Source organism: Salvelinus namaycush, chromosome 16 (assembly GCF_016432855.1).
Source record: "Salvelinus namaycush isolate Seneca chromosome 16, SaNama_1.0, whole genome shotgun sequence".
NCBI lineage: Eukaryota > Metazoa > Chordata > Actinopteri > Salmoniformes > Salmonidae > Salvelinus > Salvelinus namaycush.
In genome coordinates this window covers 36,960,242-36,980,801 of record NC_052322.1, presented here as the reverse complement: position 1 = coordinate 36,980,801, position 20,560 = coordinate 36,960,242, and the positions used below count along the sequence as shown (strand labels likewise).

The 20,560-nt window shown below is 45.2% G+C and overlaps 2 protein-coding genes across 3 annotated transcripts; both read left to right on the top strand.

The window, feature by feature from the left end:
• Positions 1–496: 496 nt before the first annotated feature.
• si:dkey-93l1.9 (uncharacterized protein LOC562339 homolog) lies at positions 497–1,340 on the top strand. Its single transcript, XM_039010192.1, has 2 exons — positions 497–730; positions 955–1,340. The coding sequence occupies exons 1-2, from the start codon at positions 532–534 to the stop codon at positions 1,152–1,154; spliced, it is 399 nt and encodes a 132-aa protein (XP_038866120.1). The 5' UTR covers positions 497–531; the 3' UTR covers positions 1,155–1,340.
• Positions 1,341–3,149: 1,809 nt separating this feature from the next.
• On the top strand, positions 3,150–20,032 carry LOC120061400 (rabenosyn-5). 2 transcript variants are annotated; one of them, XM_039011179.1, is made up of 13 exons: positions 3,150–3,300; positions 3,946–4,225; positions 4,351–4,485; positions 4,732–4,832; positions 4,962–5,007; positions 5,166–5,327; positions 5,486–5,757; positions 5,822–5,892; positions 6,004–6,090; positions 17,894–17,996; positions 18,202–18,306; positions 18,469–18,732; positions 18,876–20,032. In XM_039011179.1, exons 2-13 carry the CDS (start codon positions 4,063–4,065, stop codon positions 19,701–19,703), a joined length of 2,337 nt encoding a protein of 778 aa, XP_038867107.1. In that variant the 5' UTR covers positions 3,150–3,300; positions 3,946–4,062; the 3' UTR covers positions 19,704–20,032. The 2 variants fall into 2 exon arrangements, with proteins under 2 accessions (XP_038867107.1, XP_038867108.1); XM_039011180.1 differs by having other exon boundaries at positions 3,900–4,225.
• Positions 20,033–20,560: the final 528 nt, after the last annotated feature.

Here is a 20,560-nt window from a genome sequence, read left to right as displayed (position 1 = left end):
AACTGACGTCTATGCCCAGTGGGGACTGTATAACTCCTACTGGAATGGAAACTTCACAAAGTATTCCCCCAAGTCATTGATAAAATAACAGACCTACAATCCAATATAATTTACTGCTCGTAGTCTATTAGCTTCATTAAAGAGCATTCATAGCCTATAGTGGAGACATGAAGCGTTCAAACCTTTTGACTACGGAAATCATTTCACTGTCTGGCTCCTCGTCATATTTCTCACCTCGGCGAAGAGCTGACTATGCCCTTTGTGTTTCCGGGTGTCGCATCCACTTGTGACATCTCGTATTTACCTTTATCCGTACTTGACAATTCCCAACCCCACCTCCGTGAGAAGATGTGGACACCCGTGTGTGATGTAGTTATAGAACGCACCCTTCTGCCATAGAGGAAAGGCAGTGCCTGTAGTTAATCCACTGTATTAGTGTGTGTGTGCATGTGTGACCCATAGCCTGATGGTCTACCCTCTTACCCACAGGCGAACCTCGACCGTCTTGACCCCTCTGGAAAGGTGTACTGAATGATTAACATGAATCACTATGCCACTAAGAAGAGTGTAGCTCAGAGTATGCTTGATGTGGCTCTACTCATGGCTAACTCATCCCAGCTAAAAACTGTTCTATACATGGAGTCACAGTACAGATTCTACAAACCTCTCATAGTACTGCTGTCCATGTCTATTACGCTACAGGTTGTCGTGGGACTACTGCTGGTCTTTATAGGTTAGTAATACACTGTCACTCATTCACACATACTAACACATAAACACGCACGCACGCACGCACGCACGCACGCACGCACGCACGCACGCACGCACGCACGCACGCACGCACGCACGCACGCACGCACGCACGCACGCACGCACGCACACACACTATATGGCTTATCTGTAAACAGAAAGGTGAACATGTTGAATAACCCTCCTACTCTCTCTCTCTCTCTCTCGTGAAGTATGATCTGAATGATGTGAGGAAACACTCAAAGCTGAACATGATGAACAACACAGCAACAGTATTTGTTTTATTCACAGTCCTCATCAACATCTTCATCACTGCGCTAGGCTTTGAGGGTGCTGTTATAGGACTTCCAGAACCCCAATCCTTCCTTCTGACCACTGAACAGAACCAGACCGGAGGCCTCTAGACCACAACCTCAGATCATCCTCAGACAACTGACAGGTTGTAGAGCACAAGCTTAGCACAACCTGGCCTCAATTTAACCGGAGGCTTGTACAACCTGAACACAACATCAGCAGAAACCTGGAACCTAACCCCAACCTACAGTACTGTCAGTTCTCTCTACAGTGACAGGGCAGTGCAGGTGCCAGAGGTGTGCACCCTCAAAAAGTTCTACAGCTGCACCATCGAGAGCATCCTGACCGGTTGCATCCCCGCCTGGTATGGCAACTGCTCGGCATCTGACCGTAAGGTGCTACAGAGGGTAGTGCGTACAGCCCTGTACATCACTGGGGCCAAGCTTCCTGCCATCCAGGACCTATATACTAGGCGGTGTCAGAGGAACGCCCAAAAAATTGTCAAAGACTCCAGTCACCCAATTCATAGACTGTTTTCTCTGCTACCACACGGCAAGCGGTACCGGGGCGCCAAGTCTAAGTCCAAAAGGCTCCTAAATAGCTGAACAATCAATCTGTCACGTCCTGACCATAGTTCTTATGTGTTTTGCTTGTTTAGTGTTGGTCAGGACGTGAGCTGGGTGGGAATTCTATGTTGTGTGTCTAGTTTGTCTGTTTCTGTGTCCAGCCTAATATGGTTCTCAATCAGAGACAGCTGTCAATCGTTGTCCCTGATTGAGAATCATATATAGGTGGCTTGTTTTGTGTTGGGGATTGTGGGTGGTTGTTTCCTGTCTTTGTGTTTTGTCTGCACCAGCTAGGACTGTGACGGTTAGTTTGTTTTGTCATTTTGTATAGTGTTTTGTTTTGTGTTTATTAAATAATGGAAAATTACCACGCTGCACATTGGTCCTCAGATCCTTCTCGCCTCTCCTCGTCTGAGGAGGAGGACGACTTAGACTGCCGTAACACAATCAAATGGTCACTCAGACTATTTACATTGACCCCCCCCCCCCTTTGTTTTTACACTGCTGCTACTCGCTGTTTATTAACTATGCATAGTCACTTTACCCCTACCTACATGTACATATTACCTTGACTAATCTGAACCCCCGCACATTGACTTGGTACCGGTACGCCCTGTATATAGCCTCGTTATTGTTATTGTGTTACATTTTAGTTTTTGTATCCTGTAAATAGGCCTTTATAAATGTGTTGTTGTTGTTCAGTTGTTTGGGACTCAACAGAACACAACTGCTGTTACCAAATAAACAACTCTTTGTGAATAAACAGCAGGAATTTCTGGACTGAATACACTACTCTCCCTTGGTCAGAGCCAGAGTGAAAATGAAAAGGCAGTGTGTGTGTGTGTACCATGTTACGATCACTCACCAGTTCTTTGTCTGTGCGGCATTGAAGAAGTCCTGGTCTCAGATAGGGTCTGACGGGTATGACTGCAGAAGGTTGAAGGTATAGACCTGTGGGTGACTCGTTGGTCATCTTCACCCCATTCTGCAGGAGGGTCATTGGGAACTGACACAGGGAAGAGGGTTACAAATGCACGGTAATGGTGCCTACACAGTTTAGGCCTACAGCACCATGCCTTGTGCAAGAGGTATCTGCTGAGCGACAGTCTGAAGTATGGGTGGCAGGTCTCTAGGTTGAAGACCTCAGATCTTCTCCAGGCTGGACATTCTCACTTCTCTCTCTTCCCTCCTCTCTTCCAGTCCACCATGAATATCTATCCTCACAACTAAGTGTTTGTGTGTGTGTTCAAGAACATGTGCTTCCTCTGATAAATGTCTCTCTTCCTGTTGTAAGACAGGACAGTCAGAAGTGAAATCCGGGATCCTTGGGTCGTCCATACCCTAAACACTAACCAATACCTAAACCATTTAAATGTAAACTTCAATGGGTTAGGGACGTCCCGAGGTTCCCGGTTAGCACGGTCGCAGACCTAGGGTCAGGGTTCCTTTTGGCTTCAACGTGCTTTTTGTCCATTCTCACTTCCCGTCTCGGCTGTATGCTAATCACATGACTAGACCATTGACGGTACCACAGTACAGTGTGTGACTAGACCGTTTTATTATAGCTCGGTGGACTAGACTAGGCTGCTAACTTTTCACCCGCGGAGAGAGCGTTGCAGCTGGAGATTAGCGACGAGCTGTCAGATATTCATACATAAACTACACTGTTAGCAGACTTACATTGCGATCTGTAAGTAAATACATCTGTTTTGGATTGTGTGTCATTGGAAACGGTGTGCGCTTGCTGCTGGCGAAACGTCAGAACCAGAACTATAGATATCTCGTTAGCCTTTTGCTAACTTAGTCAGCTAGCTAGTTTTTTCCATGGTTGCTTTATGGATGTGAATTGTTCAGTAGCCAGCCAGTTGGCTGGTTATATATCTGTCTGGACTGGCTAGTTCTACTCAAATGATTTCCCTTCCTACTGAGAATGTAAACACAGCCTACTGCTCTCGTTGTTAGCTAGCTAACTTTATTATTTCTAACACGGTATACATTTAGCCATGCATAGGATTTACGTGAATAGTAAGCGTTCAATGATCAAAGACCGTTATGTTCATGTCACCTGCCTAGTCTTGCTGGATGATTTTAGGGTTGTCATTCAGTAAACCATGACTTCCATAAACAACGGTCTGGACTTCTTACCTAGGGTGTAATCATTAGTCCAAACAGTGCAACTAAAACGAGAGTTAATATTGGACAAATTCAGGTAGGTCCATCCCCATTTCGTTCCATTTGATTCCGTTTTACAACAGAATCGGCGTAATATGCCCGTATGTTATTTTTTAGAACCCTTGACCCCTCTACTGCTTCAAGCTGTCCGTTTCTGCCTCAGGCTTTCTCCTGGTGTATAATGAAGCGGATGAGGGGTGGGCGTTACACCAAGTTGGGCGTGGCATGAGACAGGGACACACCGTGGGTGTCACTGCTTGCACCACCCACCCCCATCAACATGGCCTCCAGCTACCTGCCCCCCTTTGAGGGCACAGGGGAGGTGAAGGAGGGCTTCCTGTGCCCGCTTTGCCTGAAGGACCTGCAGTCATTCTACCAGCTGCAGGAGCATTATGAGGAGGAACACTCTGGGGATGACAGACATGTCAGGGGACAGCTCAAGAGTGAGTCTGTTAATGCTTGTCTTTCCATTTAGGTCAGCAAATAATGACCCAAAAGTGAGTCTCATAGCCGGGTAGCCTTGCCCAGTTCCTTGAAGTAATCACTACTGTCATCCTGTTGGCTGCAGGTCTAGTCCAGAAGGCTAAGAAAGCCAAAGACAAGCTGCTGAAGAGGGATGGAGAGGACAAGCCAGAGACGGACAGCTATGAGTCCTTCTACTACGGTGGAGTGGACCCCTACATGTGGGAGCCTCAGGAGCTGGGTGAGACTGGGAGCAGTATGCAGAGGGGAAACTGGGAGTAGAGCAAAGTGGTGGGGTGGTGTGGTAAAGGGCTTTGCATCTGCTGCTCAAACAATACACAGTTAACAAGAGATTTATTGGTCTGGACATTGCATGCTACTGAGTCATCTCACCTGAATTGTAACTAAGAGTGTTGTTTTGTTATGGTCTCTAGTTTTAGAGACTGCTTCCATCCAGTCTGATGGTGTCCCCTCTTCTCCTCCGTAGGAGCCACCAGAAGTCATCTGGACTTCTTCAAGAAGCACAGAGCTGCCAGGATCGACCACTACGTCATCGAGGTCAACAAGCTAATTATCAGGCTAGAGAAAGTGAGCCCACAAACAATCACAAGTCGTTTCCCCCTTTGGTTTGTCGATGTGGGTTTGACACATACAGTAGCAGTTACACACCCTTACTGTCAGGACATGACTCACCATGTATCCTATCTTGTGTTTCAGCTGACCTCATTTGACAGGATGAACATAGATGCAAGCAAGATTAGAGGTGAGTTGAGAGGGGGCCATATTGCAGTATATTTTGTTTTTCATTATCACATTATACAGGACCACATTTGTTCTTATTGAGTACAGCTCCTCCCTGTGTGAATTTGAACGTCATTTTCTGTGTGAATCCTGAAAATCCACTCCTCCCCCTCTCTCCAGCGATTGAGAAGTCTGTTGTGTCGTGGGTGAGTGACTCTGATGTCCCGTTCTGTCCCGACTGCGGGAACAAGTTCAACCTCCGGAACAGACGACACCACTGCCGTCTCTGTGGCTCCATCATGTGTAAGAAGTGCATGGAGTTTGTGCCCCTGCCTTTGGCTTGTGAGTACACTGTATACACACACACTTACACACATACAGCGATATTACACCCATATTTAACCAGAAAATCAACAGTGACATCAGAGTGTTTCTCAGAATTAGTTAGTTAATGTATTGTTCCTGCTTAGTGACTCACCAACCAGTTCTCTTTTCTCCAGACAAGCTGACCAGTGGGACACGGGAGGCCCTGAGTGTTCCAGGCAGCCCGGGCCAGTCTCAGTCCCCTCCAACAGGGGGTGGTGGGGGCAGCGTCAGCGGGATGGGCTCCAGGAGAGGCAGCATCAGCAGCCTGAGCAGTGTCACCTCCATGCTGGAAGAGAAGGACGACGAGAGGATCCGTTGCTGCTGCCACTGCATGGACACCCTGATGAGGAGACAGCAGAAACTGGAGGAGAAAGACCATGTGCCTGACATCGTCAAGCTCTACGAGGTAACACACTGTTGTTCACTGTGTAGTGAGCTTGCTGTCATTCATCCTCCTGTCTTCCTTCCAGAGGCTGAGGCTGTGCATGGACAAGGTGGACGAGAGAGCTCCAGAGTACATCAGAATGGCTGAGTCTCTTAAGTAAGACGTAGTCTGTCTGAAATGACACCTCGTTCCCTGTATAGCGTACTACATTTGACCAGAGATGTATGTGGCTGTGGTTCTGTTTGGTCAAACTTTAACTTCTCACAGTGCTGGAGAGACCACCTATAACCTGGACACGGCTGGTGGACTGAGAATGGAAGTCCAGAAATACTACGAACTTATCGATGCACTGAGGTACATACTATATACAGAATGTGTTATGTGTATGTAGGGTTGGCGATATTTGAGGGACACCTCTTCTACGATATGCTACTCTAAATATCGCGATATCCTACACTACCGTTCAAAAGTTTGGGGTCACTTTTCCTTGTTTTTGAAAGAAAAGCACATTTTTGTTAATTGTTAATGTTGTAAATGACTATTGTAGCTGACGTCAACAGTGAAGAGGCGACTCCGGGATGCTGGCCTTCTCGGCAGAGTTGCAAAGAAAAAGCCATATCTCAGACTGGCCAATAAAAATAAAATATTAAAATGGGAAAAAGAACACAGACGCTGGACAGAGGAACTCTGCCTAGAAGACCAGCATCCCGGAGTCGCCTCTTCATTGTTGACGTTGAAACTAGTGTTTTGCGGGTACTATTTAATGAAGCTGCCAGTTGAGGACTTGTGAGGTGTCTATTTCTCAAACTAGACACTAATGTACTTGTCCTCTTGCTCAGTTATGCACCGGGGCCTCCCACCCTATCTATTCTGGTTAGTGCCAGTTTGTGCTGTTCTGTGAAGGGAGTAGTACACAGCGTTGTACGAGATGTTCAGTTTCTTGGCAATTTCTCGCATGGGATAGCCTTCATTTCTCAGAACAAGAATAGACTGATGAGTTTCAGAAGAAAGGTCTTTGTTTCTGGCCATTTTGAGCCTGTAATCGAACGCACAAATGCTGATGCTCCAGATACTCAGCTAGTCTAAAGAAGGCCAGTTTTATTGCTTCTTTAAATCAGAACAACAGTTTTCAGATGTGCTAACATATTTTACAAAAGGGTTTTCTAATGATCAATTAGCCTTGATAAACTTGGATTAGCTAACACAACGTGCCATTGGAACACAGGAGTGATGGTTGACGATAATGGGCCCCTGTACGCCTATGTAGATATTCCATTAAAATCAGCCGTTTCCAGCTACAATAGTCATTTACAACGTCAACAATGTCTACACTGTATTTCTGATCAATTTGATGTTATTTTAATGGACAAAACCACACTTTCTCTTTCAAAAACGAGGACATTTCTAAGTGACCCCAAACTTTTGAACGGTAGTGTATACAGTATAGTGTGATACGCCGTGTGTAACGTCCATTTGTATAGTTTACTCCGCTACTTGAGTCATCCCCCTCCGCTCTCACTCTCTCCACGCCGCTTCCATACAGACCTAGTCCCACCCCCTGTCACTCAAGGAGCGCATTTGTTGTTGGTTGACCATGAGACACGTTCGTTCAGTCTGCGTGGTCAATGCAGCACATGCAACAATGTTGATGACAACGATGTTGTTTTTACTTTGATCTTAATATAAATCCACAAGCGTTCTATAATTACAATATTAGTTTGTGTTTCTTACATCTGCAAACAGCTAGTTTGTATTTTCTTAGCAAGTTAAACTAAATTGTGTTAGCTGGCTAGCTAACTAGCTAATAAAAGTACTGAGTCAGAGCAAATGTAGCTAGCTAATACAGCCTGATACCAGTGCTGGTGGAGGCCTAAATCAGCATGATGTTTGTGCAACAGTATCTTCTAAGTCAAAGAGGAATAGGCGGGGCATGAATATGTTGGCTACATGAATAAAGATTTAATGTAGCCAAAGATTATAGGGTCCCCTAGGAAACACTGAACATCACTTTGGTTCCTACCCTGTCACTTTAACTCGTCCATGGCATTTTCATTCGTTGTCATGTCAAACAACACTGTATTCAATGTGTCCACTATTATTTATATTCTAACTATAGAATTAGAATAAACATTCTATTTCCATGATTCCAAAAGTTCATCCAAGTGTTTTGATCTAAATCGCAATTGCAACATTTGGTTAAAAATAAGACCTAGTTTTTTTGCCCATATCGTAGAAATGATCTCAAATGAGTGCAGGAAATGTAGAAAATTATTTTAGGTTGAAGTTGAATTGAACAGTATAAAACAATCAGAATGGAGAAAGACCCATTGAAATAATTTAGAATGTATGTGTTGCCACCCTATGGTCACACACTACTCATAAAGCAAATGTAGGGCTTTCATTAATCAAAAACATAAAATACCGTAAAAAATTTGAAAAATACCATGATATGATATTTTGGCCATATCGCTCAGGCCTATTATAGTCACATTAAATAACCTTTGTATGGGGAAAAAATAAGGCTTAGTTCATTAATTTAGACTTAATTTTCAACATATTGATACAGCCTAACTGATAACAGTTTTGACTTGTAAAGTTCAAATATAGTATAGTCTTGCACTTCACGATATATCGTCAGTCAAATATCATGATATTCGATTTCATCATAAACTACATGACCAAAAGTATGTGGACACCTGCTCGTCGAACATCTCATTCCAAAATCATGGGAATTAATATGGAGTTGGTTCCCCCTTTGCTGCTATAACAGCTTCCACTCTTCTAGGATGGCTTTCCACTAGATGTTGGGACATTGCTGCAGGGACTTCCATTCAGCCACGAGCATTAATGAGGTCGGGCACTGATGTTGGGCGATTAAGCCTGGCTCGCAGTCAGCGTTCCAATTCATCCCAAAGATGTTCGATGGGGTTGAGGTCAGGGCTCTGTACAGCCCAGTCAAGTTCTTCCACACCGATCTTGACAAACCATTTCTTCTTTGTGTACGGTGGCATTGTCATGCTGAAACAGGAACTGGTCTTCCTCAAACTGTTGCCACAAAGTTGGAAGCACAGAATCGTCTAGAACAGGGGTGCCCAACCAGTCGATCGCGATCTACTGGTCGATCGCGGCATGCTTGCCAGTCGATTGTGAGATGATTATACATCTACTAAAATCCAGCCACACAAATCAATTCCTATAACCTCTTTCTGTATTAACATTCGACAGTCCTCCATTCATAGCAATGTCTGAAAAGTCACGTGATTTACATCAAATATGACCAGTCCCTGCCCACTTATTGACATATGCCTAGTTAGTGTGGTCAGATGCCGCCCTCCAACGCCAAGTCGAGGTAACAGTGATGCCAGGCAGGTAGCTAGCTAGCTAACTTTGTAGTCAGATTCGTTCTTAAGTTGTGTGGTAGACAGCAGCAATAATATGTGAAGGGAACAATACAAAAAAACAGAAAACGTATCATTTCCACAAGAATGGGAGGATGATTATTTTTTCGTCATGTCAAACTCAAAATGTGTGTGTCTCATCTGCCATAATAGCATCGTTATCCCAAAGAAAGGTAACATAGAAGGACATTTTAAAACCACACACAAAACCCAGGAAAGAGATTTTCCAGCAAAGACTGAATTACTAAGAAGAAAGGTACAAGAACTAAAAAAATCAACTGGCAGTGAAACAGGCAATTTTCACATGGCCTGTGACCGAAGGGAAGGCGGCAAACATAGCATCTTATCGTGTGAGTCACGTTCTTGCTAAGCATAAAAAGTTGTTCAAAGTTGGGGGGATCAAGGAAGCATTTATTGAGGCTGCAGACTCTCTGTTTGGGGATTTTAAGAATAAGACTGAAATGATGGCTTCCATCAATGACATTCAGTTGTCTAGAAATACGGTGACAAGATGTGAGGGAATAGCGGAGAACCTCGAGGATCAACTGAAGAAGGATATTGACAACTGCGAGTGTTATTCCCTCCAGTTTGACGAGTCCACAGATATGGTAGATGTGGCACAGATATGCATTTTCATCAGAATGTTTTTTGACAACATGAGTACAAAGGAGGAACTACTCGCCCCTCTGCCACTGAAAGGACATACAAGGGGCAAAAATATTTTTCAAGCTTTTATGGAGTTTGCTAACAAATTCCAACTGCCCTTTTGTAAGCTTGTCTCCATTACTACCGATGGGGCACCCGCTATGGTAGTGGGTTAAATTAGTGGGTTTGTTGCATTGTGCAAACGGGACGATTGTTTCCCGGACTTTCTTAGTTTTCACTGCGTAGTTCATCAGCAAGCTTTGTGTGGGAAGATGTTAAACATGAAAGAGGTGATGGATGTTGCGATTGTGTGTTCTATTCGAGCAAGAAGCCTACGGCGGAGGTTATTTCACGCTCACTTAGAAGAGACTGAAGCGGAGCACACAGACCTGCTGCTGCACACGGATGTGCGGTGGCTGAGCCGAGGTACATTTTTAGGGAGATTCAGTGAGTTGTTGCCTGAAATCAAGGAGTTTCTCAAGGTCTCCAAACATGCAGAATATGCACAGCAATAGGAGACACAGTGCCTCCTGGATTTAGCTGTTTTCACTGACCTAACTTACATGCTTAATGAACTGAATGTAGAGCTGCAAGGAGAAGGCAAACATGCAATCAACATGATCAGCTCTGTGAACACTTTTAAATGCAAACTACAACTGCTCACAAGAAAGCTGCAACGTAAGGACCTGCACTTCTTTCAACACATGCATTCAGAACTTGAACGTCAGGGCAAGGATACAGCACAGCTTGACAGTGCATGTTGCGTGGAGCAAGTTCAGAGCATCTTATCTGAGTTTGATAGTCGTTTCACTGAGTTGCATCACTTGAGCCTATTGCCACTTATAAACTTAGCAAAAAAAGAAATGTCCCTTTTCCAGGACCCTGTCTTTCAAATATAATTCGTAAAAATCCAAATAACTTCACAGATCTTCATTGTAAAGGGTTTAAACACTGTTTCCCATGCTTGTTCAATGAACCATAAACAATTAATGAACATGCACCTGTGGAACGGTCATTAAGACACTAACAGCTTACAGACGGTAGGCAATTAAGGTCACAGTTATGGAAACTTAGAACACTAAAGAGGCCTTTCTACTGACTCTGAAAAACACCAAATGAAAGATGCCCAGGCTCACAGCTCATCTGTGTGAACGTGCCTTAGGCATGCTGCAAGGAGGCATGAGGACTGCAGATGTGGCCAAGGCAATAAATTGCAATGTCCGTACTGTGAGACGCATAAGACAGCTCTACAGGGTGACAGGACGGACAGCTGATCGTCCTCGCAGTGGCAGACCACGTGTAACAACACCTGCACAGAATCGGTACATCCGAACATCACACCTGCGGGACAGGTACAGGATGGCAACAACAACTGCCCGAGTTACACCAGGAACGCACAATCCCTCCATCAGTGCTCAGACTGTCCGCAATAGGCTGAGAGGTTGTGGACTGAGGGCTTGTAGGCCTGTTGTAAGGCAGGTCCTCACCAGACATCACCGGCAACAACGTCGCCTATGGGCACAAACCCGCCGTCTCTGGACCAGACAGGACTGACAAAAAGCGCTCTTCACTGACAAAAAGCGGTTTTGTCTCACAAGGGGTGATGGTCGGATTCGCGTTTATCGTCGAAGGAATGAGCGTTACACTGAGGCCTATACTCTGGAGCGGGATTGATTTGGAGGTGGAGGGTCCGTCATGGTCTGGGGCGGTGTGTCACAGCATCATCGGACTGAGCTTGTTGTCATTGCAGGCAATCTCAATGCTGTGCATTACAGGGAAGACATCCTCCCTCATGTGGTACCCTTCTTGCAGGCTCATCCTGACATGACCCTCCAGCAATGCCACCAGCCATACTGCTCGTTTTGTGTGTGATTTCCTGCAAGACAGGAATGTCAGTGTTCTGCCATGGCCAGCGAAGAGCCCGGATCTCAATCCCATTGAGCATGTCTGGAACCTGTTGGATCGGAGGGTGAGGGCTCAGGCCATTCTCCCCAGAAATGTCCGGGAACTTCCAGGTGCCTTTTGTGGAAGAGTGGGGTAACATCTCACAGCAATAATTGGCAAATCTGGTGCAGTCCATGAGTAGGAGATGCACTATAGTACTTAATGCAGCTGGTGGCCACACCAGATACTGACTGTTACTTTTGATTTTGACCCCCCCCCCCTTTGTTCAGGGAAACATTATTCAATTTCTGTTAGTCACATGTCTGGAACTTGTTCAGTTTATGTCTCAGTTGTTGAATCTTATGTTCATAGAAATATTTACACATGTTAAGGTTGCTGAATAAAAACGCAGTTGACAGTGAGAAGAGTTTATAGAAGAGTTTATATGCTTTCCGTTTGGCATAGACAGAAATGTGGAAGTCATTGCCTCCAAAATGGGATCACTTTTTCAGTTGGACACAACTATAGCAGAAACTGAAATTCTCACCCTTCAAAATGACATTCAGCTGAAACCCAGGGCAACCACTGAGATGAAGGAAGAGTTCTGGGATCTACTGATAGATGAGAAGTATCCCAACATAAGATGTGCTCTCAACTTATCAGCCCTTTGTGGATCAACCTACCTCTGTGAGTCTGCATTTTCTCACATGAAGATAATAAAGTCCAAGTACAGATCTACTATGACGGATGACCACCTTGTGGCCTGCATGAGACTTGCAACATGCTGCTACAGCCCTGATTATGAAAAACTACTTGCCTCCACCCAATGCCAAAAGTCACACTAAGGTAGGAAATTAAATGAGTTGCACTTATTTGTGTAAAACATGTTATTGGTCCACATTATATTTGGGTATCAAATAGGTATCATAGCAACAGGTTCATACTCAGTGGTGTGTTGCGTTTCATACATTTTGTTGGTTGGTTTAGATTTTGAGACTGGTAGATCTCATCAGGCTGGCAAATGAAAAAGTAGATCTCACGTCAAAGAAGGTTGGGCACACCTGGTCTAGAATGTCATTATATGCTGTAGTGTTAAGATTTCCCTTCACTGGAACTAAGGGGCCTAGCCTGAACTAAGAAAAATAGCCTCAGACTATTTCCTTCTTCACTAAACTTTACAGTTGGCACTGCATTGGAGCAGACTGCCAGATGGTGAAGTGTGATTAATTTCTCCAAAGAACATGTTTTCACTGCTCCAGGGTAAAATGGCGGCAAGCTTTACACCACTCCAGCCGACGCTTGGCATTGTGCATGGTGATCTTAGGCACTCGGTGGTCCCGTTCTGTGAGCTGCTGTTGCTACTAGACATTCCCACTTCACACTAACAGCACTTACAGTTGACCAGGGCAGAAATTTGACAAACTGACTTGAAAGTCACTGAACTCTTCAGTAAGGCCATTCTACTGCCAATGCCATTCTACTGTTTGTCTATGGAGATTGCATGGCTGTGTGCTCGATTTTATACACCTGTCAGTAGGGTTGCATATTTTGGGGAATATTCAGAGGTGAAAACTTTCCGTGGGAATATATGAGAATTAACGGAAATATATGCAAATGAATATTAATACCATTTAAATGTAGATGCTTTTTGCATTGGATAGATTTACCATATCATATGGAGACAGAAACATAAACCTTATACCTTATCATAAGTAGACATAATTGCAAATGATTAAATCCTTCCAATAGAAAAAAAAAAAAATATTTGTTACGAATTGAACTTTAATTAAATTAGTTGACTCTTCACATGGGATGATTTCACTGAATAACAAAATAAATGGAATATTGAATGATCCCTAATGATCCATCGCATCTCCCAAAAATGTTTTCAACATACATCTGTAAAATGAGAGTCTAGAAACTAAATCTTTGGTTGTCTTCCTCTCAGGCCTCCATGTCTTCTCCCTGGACCTCCTCAATGTCCACCTCTTGAACATCAGACTCTGAGGCCTCATCTTCACTGTCACTTTCCAACCTTGTTGAGGATGGCTCGTTGTCAGGCTCAAAAAGCCTCAAATTTGCCCGGATGGCCACCAATTTTTCAACCTTTGTATTGGTCAGCCTGTTGCGTGCTTTGGTGTGTGTGTTCCCAAACAAGGACCAGTTGCGCTCTGAGGTGGCTGATGTTGGTGGCTGATGAGATATGTTGGCACGATTGCCATATTGCATCTCCATCCCAAAGCCCTTGCTTGGAAGTGTACTTTGCCAGACTGCCAAGAACCTTGCCCTTTAAAAAATATTTAAAAAAATAATAATAATATATATATATATATATATATATATATTTATATATACACTGCTCAAAAAAATAAAGGGAACACTAAAATAACACATCCTAGATCTGAATGAATGAAATATTCTTATTAAATACTTTTTTCTTTACATAGTTGAATGTGTTGACAACAAAATCACACAAAAATTATCAATGGAAATCAAATTGATCAACCCATGGAGGTCTGGATTTGGAGTCACACTCAAAATTAAAATGGAAAACAACACTACAGGCTGATCCAACTTTGATGTAATGTCCTTAAAACAAGTCAAAATGAGGCTCAGTAGTGTGTGTGGCCTCCACGTGCCTGTGTGACCTCCCTACAATGCCTGGGCATGCTCCTGATGAGGTGGCGGATGGTCTCCTGAGGGATCTCCTCCCAGACCTGGACGAAAGCATCCGCCAACTCCTGGACAGTCTGTGGTGCAACGTGGCGTTGGTGGATGGAGCGAGACATGATGTCCCAGATGTGCTCAATTGGATTCAGGTCTGGGGAACGGGCGGGCCAGTCCATAGCATCAATGCCTTCCTCTTGCAGGAACTGCTGACACACTCCAGCCACATGAGGTCTAGCATTGTCTTGCATTAGGAGGAACCCAGGGCCAACCGCACCAGCATATGGTCTCACAAGGGGTCTGAGGATCTCATCTCGGTACCTAATGGCAGTTAGGCTACCTCTGGCGAGCACATGGAGGGCTGTGCGGCCCCCCCAAAGAAATGCCACCCCACACCATGACTGACCCACCGCCAAACCGGTCATGCTGGAGGATGTTGCAGGCAGCAGAACGTTCTCCACGGCGACTCCAGACTATGTCACGTCTGTCACGTGCTCAGTGTGAACCTGCTTTCATCTGTGAAGAGCGAATTTGCCAATCTTGGTGTTCTCTGGCAAATGCCAAACGTCCTGCACGGTGTTGGGCTGTAAGCACAACCCCCACCTGTGGACGTCGGGCCCTCATACCACCATCATGGAGTCTGTTTCTGACCGTTTGAGCAGACGCATGCACATTTGTGGCCTGCTGGAGGTCATTTTGCAGGGCTCTGGCAGTGCTCCTCCTTGCACAAAGGCGGAGGTAGCGGTCCTGCTGCTGGGTTGTTTCCCTCCTACGGCCTCCTCCACGTCTCCTGATGTACTGGCCTGTCTCTTGGTAGCGCCTCCATGCTCTGGACACTACGCTGACAGACACAGCAAACCTTCTTGCCACAGCTCGCATTGATGTGCCATCCTGGATGAGCTGCACTACCTGAGCCACTTGTGTGGGTTGTACAAAAAAAAAAAGTATGAATGTATGTACTTGTAAGTCGCTCTGGATAAGAGCGTCTGCTAAATGACTTAAATGTAAATGTAAATGTTGTAGACTCCGTCTCATGCTACCACTAGAGTGAAAGCACCGCCAGCATTCAAAAGTGACCAAAACATCAGCCAGGAAGCATAGGAACTGAGAAGTGGTCTGTGGTCACCACCTGCAGAACTACTCCTTTATTGGGGGTGTCTTGCTAATTGCCTATAATTTCCACCTGTTGTCTATTCCATTTGCACAACAGCATGTGAAATGTATTGTCAATCAGTGTTGCTTCCTAAGTGGACAGTTTGATTTCACAGAAGTGTGATTGACTTGGAGTTACATTGTGTTGTTTAAGTGTTCCCTTTATTTTTTTGAGCAGTGTATATAAATAAAATGACCCTTGCCCTCATCCAGGCCAAGGTGGCGAGACACGGTAGTGATGACACCATAGGCCTTGTTGATCTCTGCACCATACTTGGGGTCCAACATGTACGCTGCGGCATGTATGGGCTTCAGGCAGAAGTCTTCACACTTTTTGATGTATTTCAGAACTGCAGTTTCCTCTGTTAGAGCAACTGTGAAGTGGGCAGGGCAGTACGGATTTCTTCTCTTACCTCTGCAAGCAGAGTCTGAACATCAGACAGGATGGCATTGTCTCCCTCAATATGTGCAATGGCTACTACTATAGGTTTCAGGAGTTTCAGGCTGCTTACCACTCTCTCCCAAAATACATAATTCAGGAGGATCCTCTTGATGGGGCTGTCCATATCGGCATACTGTGATATGGCCATTTCTTGGAGAGACTCCTTCCCCTCCAGGAGACTGTCAAACATGATGACAACAACACCCCAATGGGTTTTGCTGGGCAGCTTCAATGTGGTGCTCTTATTCTTCTCACTTTGCTTGGTGAGATAGATTGCTACTATAACTTGATGACCCTTCACATACCTAACCATTTCCTTGGCTCTCTTGTAGAGTGTAGTGTATCCATTGTTTTCAATGCCATGATGTCCTTGAGGAGCAGATTCAATGCATGAGCAGCACAGGTGTGATGTGAGGGTAGGACTCCTCCACTTTAGACCAAGCAGCCTTCATGTTCGCAGCATTGTCTGTCACCAGTGCAAATACCTTCTGTGGTCCAAGGTCATTGATGACTGCCTTCAGCTCATCTGCAATGTAGAGACCGGTGTGTCTGTTGTCCCTTGTGTCTGGGCTCTTGTAGGATACTGTTTGAGGGGTGGAGATGATGTAGTTAATTATTCCTTACCCACGAACATTCAACCACCCATCAGAGATGATTGCAATACAGTCTGCTTTCTCTATGATTTGCTTGATCTTCACTTGAACTCTGTTGAACTCTGCATCCAGCAAATGAGTAGATAAAGCATGTCTGGTTGGAGGGGTGTATGCTGGGCGAAGAACATTCAGAAATCTCTTCCAATACACATTGCCTGTGAGCATCAGAGGTGAACCAGTTGCATACACAGCTCGAGCAAGACGTTCATCAGCATTTCTCTGACTACGTTCCTCTATTGAGTCAAAAAAACTTCTGATTCCAGGAAGACCATGAGCTGTTGCTATCGATAAGGTGTCTGATTCATCATTTTCACCTCGAATAGAAGTAGAGGGACTTTTGTCAGAGGTTGCTTGTTGTGAGCGCTGAGGGAACTTTATGCACTTGGCCAGATGATTCTGCATTTTTGTTGCATTCTTCACATATGATTTGGCACAGTATTTACAAATGTACACTTTTCCTTCTACATTAGCTGCAGTGAAATGTCTCCACACATCAGATAGTGCCCGTGGCATTTTCCTGTAAAGATTAGAAAAAAGGAGTAAAAAACCCCAAATACAATTCCATGTACAGATAAATAGTTAAGCAGTTAGATTAAACAACTCCTTTGTAAGATAAATGTTTTAAAATGAAACATGTATGGAAACAAGCTAAAACCCACATGGTAGCAAAAAATAACTAGCATAAATTGTTAACAAGTTAGAAAGGAGTTAAACACACTTTGCTATAGGCTACTATTTACTAGTTAACAAAAAATAATATGTCATGTAAAATATATTCACCCCTGCCAGTATTGTAATCAAAACTTACCAGAAAGCATGTAGTCCTTGACTCAGACAGTGTAGTAGTGTGGGCCCAATAGCATCTCATTAGTGTGCAAGATCTTGAGAATCAGCTGTACATGTGATGGAAGAGTGCACTGCACATGTGATGGAAGAATGCACTGTGCATGTAGAGGGTTGCAATTCCATTGAATTGGGGATAGTTTAACCAAAATATGCCTCAAGACCTAGAATTGCCATGTGTATCCCACAAAAGGTTCACTGTTTTAAGCAACTTTTTTTGAAGAATTTAAGCAAAATTCCCAAAGTTCCCAGGCTTTACTTTTCTGAAAAATTCCAGACATTTTCTGTAAAGTTTCAGACCCTTTGCAACCCTACCTGTCAGCAATGGGTGTGGCTGAAATAGCTGAATCCACTAATTTGAAGGGGTGTCCACCTACTTTTGTATATATAGTGTATTTTGGCCCAACCGTAGTTTGAATAAAAGTGTCTGCTAAATAACCATATTCTTGTAACATTCTCTGTGTTTCTGTCAGTAAGAGGATCTTAACACTGGGAATGAAGGAGGAGCCACAGCCCCATCCAAAGAATCTCCAGCTGCAGAGGATGGTCAGATACACAGCCACATTGTTCGTCCAGGTGAGACAGAAGGTACACTACTGTACATAAAGAGCAACTATGGATATGCTGAATGGTGTGGTGAAGAGTGAATGATTAGTCACTTTCCCCAGAATAATAGCTCATTACACAACACATTCAAACCCCTCCCTCTCTTTCTCAACCCTTTTCTCTCTTTCTCTGTTTCTCTCCATCTCTCTCTCCCTATCCCGCCCCCCTCCTGCAGGAGAAGTTGCTGGGTCTGATGTCTCTGCCCACTAAGGACAAGTTTGAGGAGTTTAAGATGAAGCGGAAGCAGGAGCAGGAGAAGAGGCTCGCCCAGGAAAGACTGGTGAGGAGGCTGCTTATTGTTTACACTAAAGACCCAATAATGATACTCCAAAAAGGGTCTGATATGTCTGATACCAGGAAAGCTAAAAGCAACTGCTTTTATAACTAATGTATTATATAGTAAAGCTGTCTCTAAAAGCATACATTCCTATCTTCCTGCCAGGCTGCCCAGAAGAGAAGGCAGGACTCTGAGAAGAACCGCCCGGCCTCTAGCACCAACGGGGAGCCTCCCCAGGCCCCCAGAGTCCCCCGCATGACCAAAGCTGGAGGCTGGCTGCCCTCCTCAGACACCCTCCACACCCACGGGGAGCTGGATGACCCCATGCTGCAGCAGATAGAGAATATCCGGTCGTTCCTGCGGCAGGCCAAGGCCGCCCAGAGGCATGACGAGGTGGCCATGCTGGAGGAGAACCTCAGGCAGCTGCAGGTGGGGAAACTTACATAATGTTACAAAATGTAGCTGCTATATGTACTGCGATTACAATGCAATGGACCGTAACAGGGCTCTGGTCAGAAATAGTGCACTGTGTAGGGACTAGGGTGTGATTTGTTGAACTGTGTGTTCTCCAGGATGAGTACGACCAGCAGCAGACCCACCTGGCCATCACTCTGTCCCAGAGATTGGCCCAGGAGGAGAGCCTACAACAGGAGGAGTTGCAGCGCCTGGAGGACAGGAAGAGGGGGAAGATGAAGCACAGGGCTCAGAGCCAAGCCTCAGGATCCACCCAGGCCACATACACCTGGCAGGGCTCACTGAACCTAACTGATACAGGGAGCCTCCATAGGGAGGGGGAGGAAGAGAACGAGGAGGAAGAGTTGACCCCTAAAGCAGAGAGGAGCCCCCCTTCCATGAGGGCCTTCCCTGCCCTGACGGACCAGGATGAGGAGTCGCCCCCGTGGCTGGGAGGAGATGTAGAGGGACAGAACAGCGCCTCCCTCAACCCCTTTAAGGAGGAAGACTCCTCCACGGTGGAGGAGGATCCGTCCAACCCATTCTCCGAGGAGATCCAGAAGGAGCACAAGGAGGTAGCTAACGGGAAGAAGGAGTACAACCCGTTTGAGGAGGAAGAGGAGGGCGGGGTGCAAGGGCAGGTTGAGGGCGTCACAGGCAACCCTTTCGAAGAGGAGGAGGAGAACGATGAAGGTAACCCTTTTAAAGAGGCTTCTGGGAGTACCCCGCCAGGAGCCTCGACCAATCCCTTTGAAGAGGAGGGTGAGGCGGCGATGCCAGACGTTGACTTGATCGAGGAGGAGTTGCTGCTGCAGCAGATAGATAACATCCGGGCGTACATCTTCGACGCCAAGCTCAACGGGAGGCTGGATGAGGTGGAGCTGCTGTCAGAGAACCTGAGAGAGCTGCAGCGCACCCTGCAGGAACAGAACAGTAAGACACGCTGACAGTGACACCACCTCCATCTCTACTTTTCCCATCCTCCATGCCATCACCTGATACTTACAACAGGGCTGCCCACCCAGGGCTAGAAGCTAATCCTGAGACTCTACAATTGTTCCCTTTAAAGCTGGGATCCGCAAAAGGTGAAACATCGCCACTGGTCGCCCCAGGTGCAGTTGTTATTGTTTTTTAAACGGAGGAGATGAGCATCCAGCATCATGATAAAAACAGTTTGTAGTACATACTCTGCTGTTATATCCAGAGGAGGCTGGTGGGGGAAGCTATAGGAGGACAGGCTTATTGTAATGGCCGGAATGGAATGATTGGAACGGAGTCAAACATGGTTTCCATATGTTCTGTGTGTTTGATAACATTCCATTTATTCCATTCCAGCAATTACAATGAGCCCATCCTTCTATAGCTCCTCCCACCAGCCTCCACTGGTTCTATCTCATGTGCAATGATGTCCGATGAAAAAAGTGTTTGTTTGAAGTAACATCTTTGTTGTTGTAATATCGCAAACAGACGTGGCAGTTTCACTGCTAAGGATTCCAGCTTTAAATGGCCAATGATCTCATTGATTCTGGGTTGGTTAAGGTAAGTGTTAGGTGGGTTAAAACATTTGTGAAGGAACCACCCCCCATTCCCCTTGGGTATTAGCCCTCTAGACCCAGGGCCGCATCTCAATAGTCTATACTCCCTCTCCTTGTCCCTTTCCTTCATCTGTATTGATGTGATTGAACTGCACAGGTGACAGCACCTAGCGTTATTTCTTTGCCGATCCTGATCATCCTACCATGTAAGTGCAGGGTCAAGGAGAGGAGACAAGGAGAGAAAGCAAAACTAGTCTATTGAGACCCTG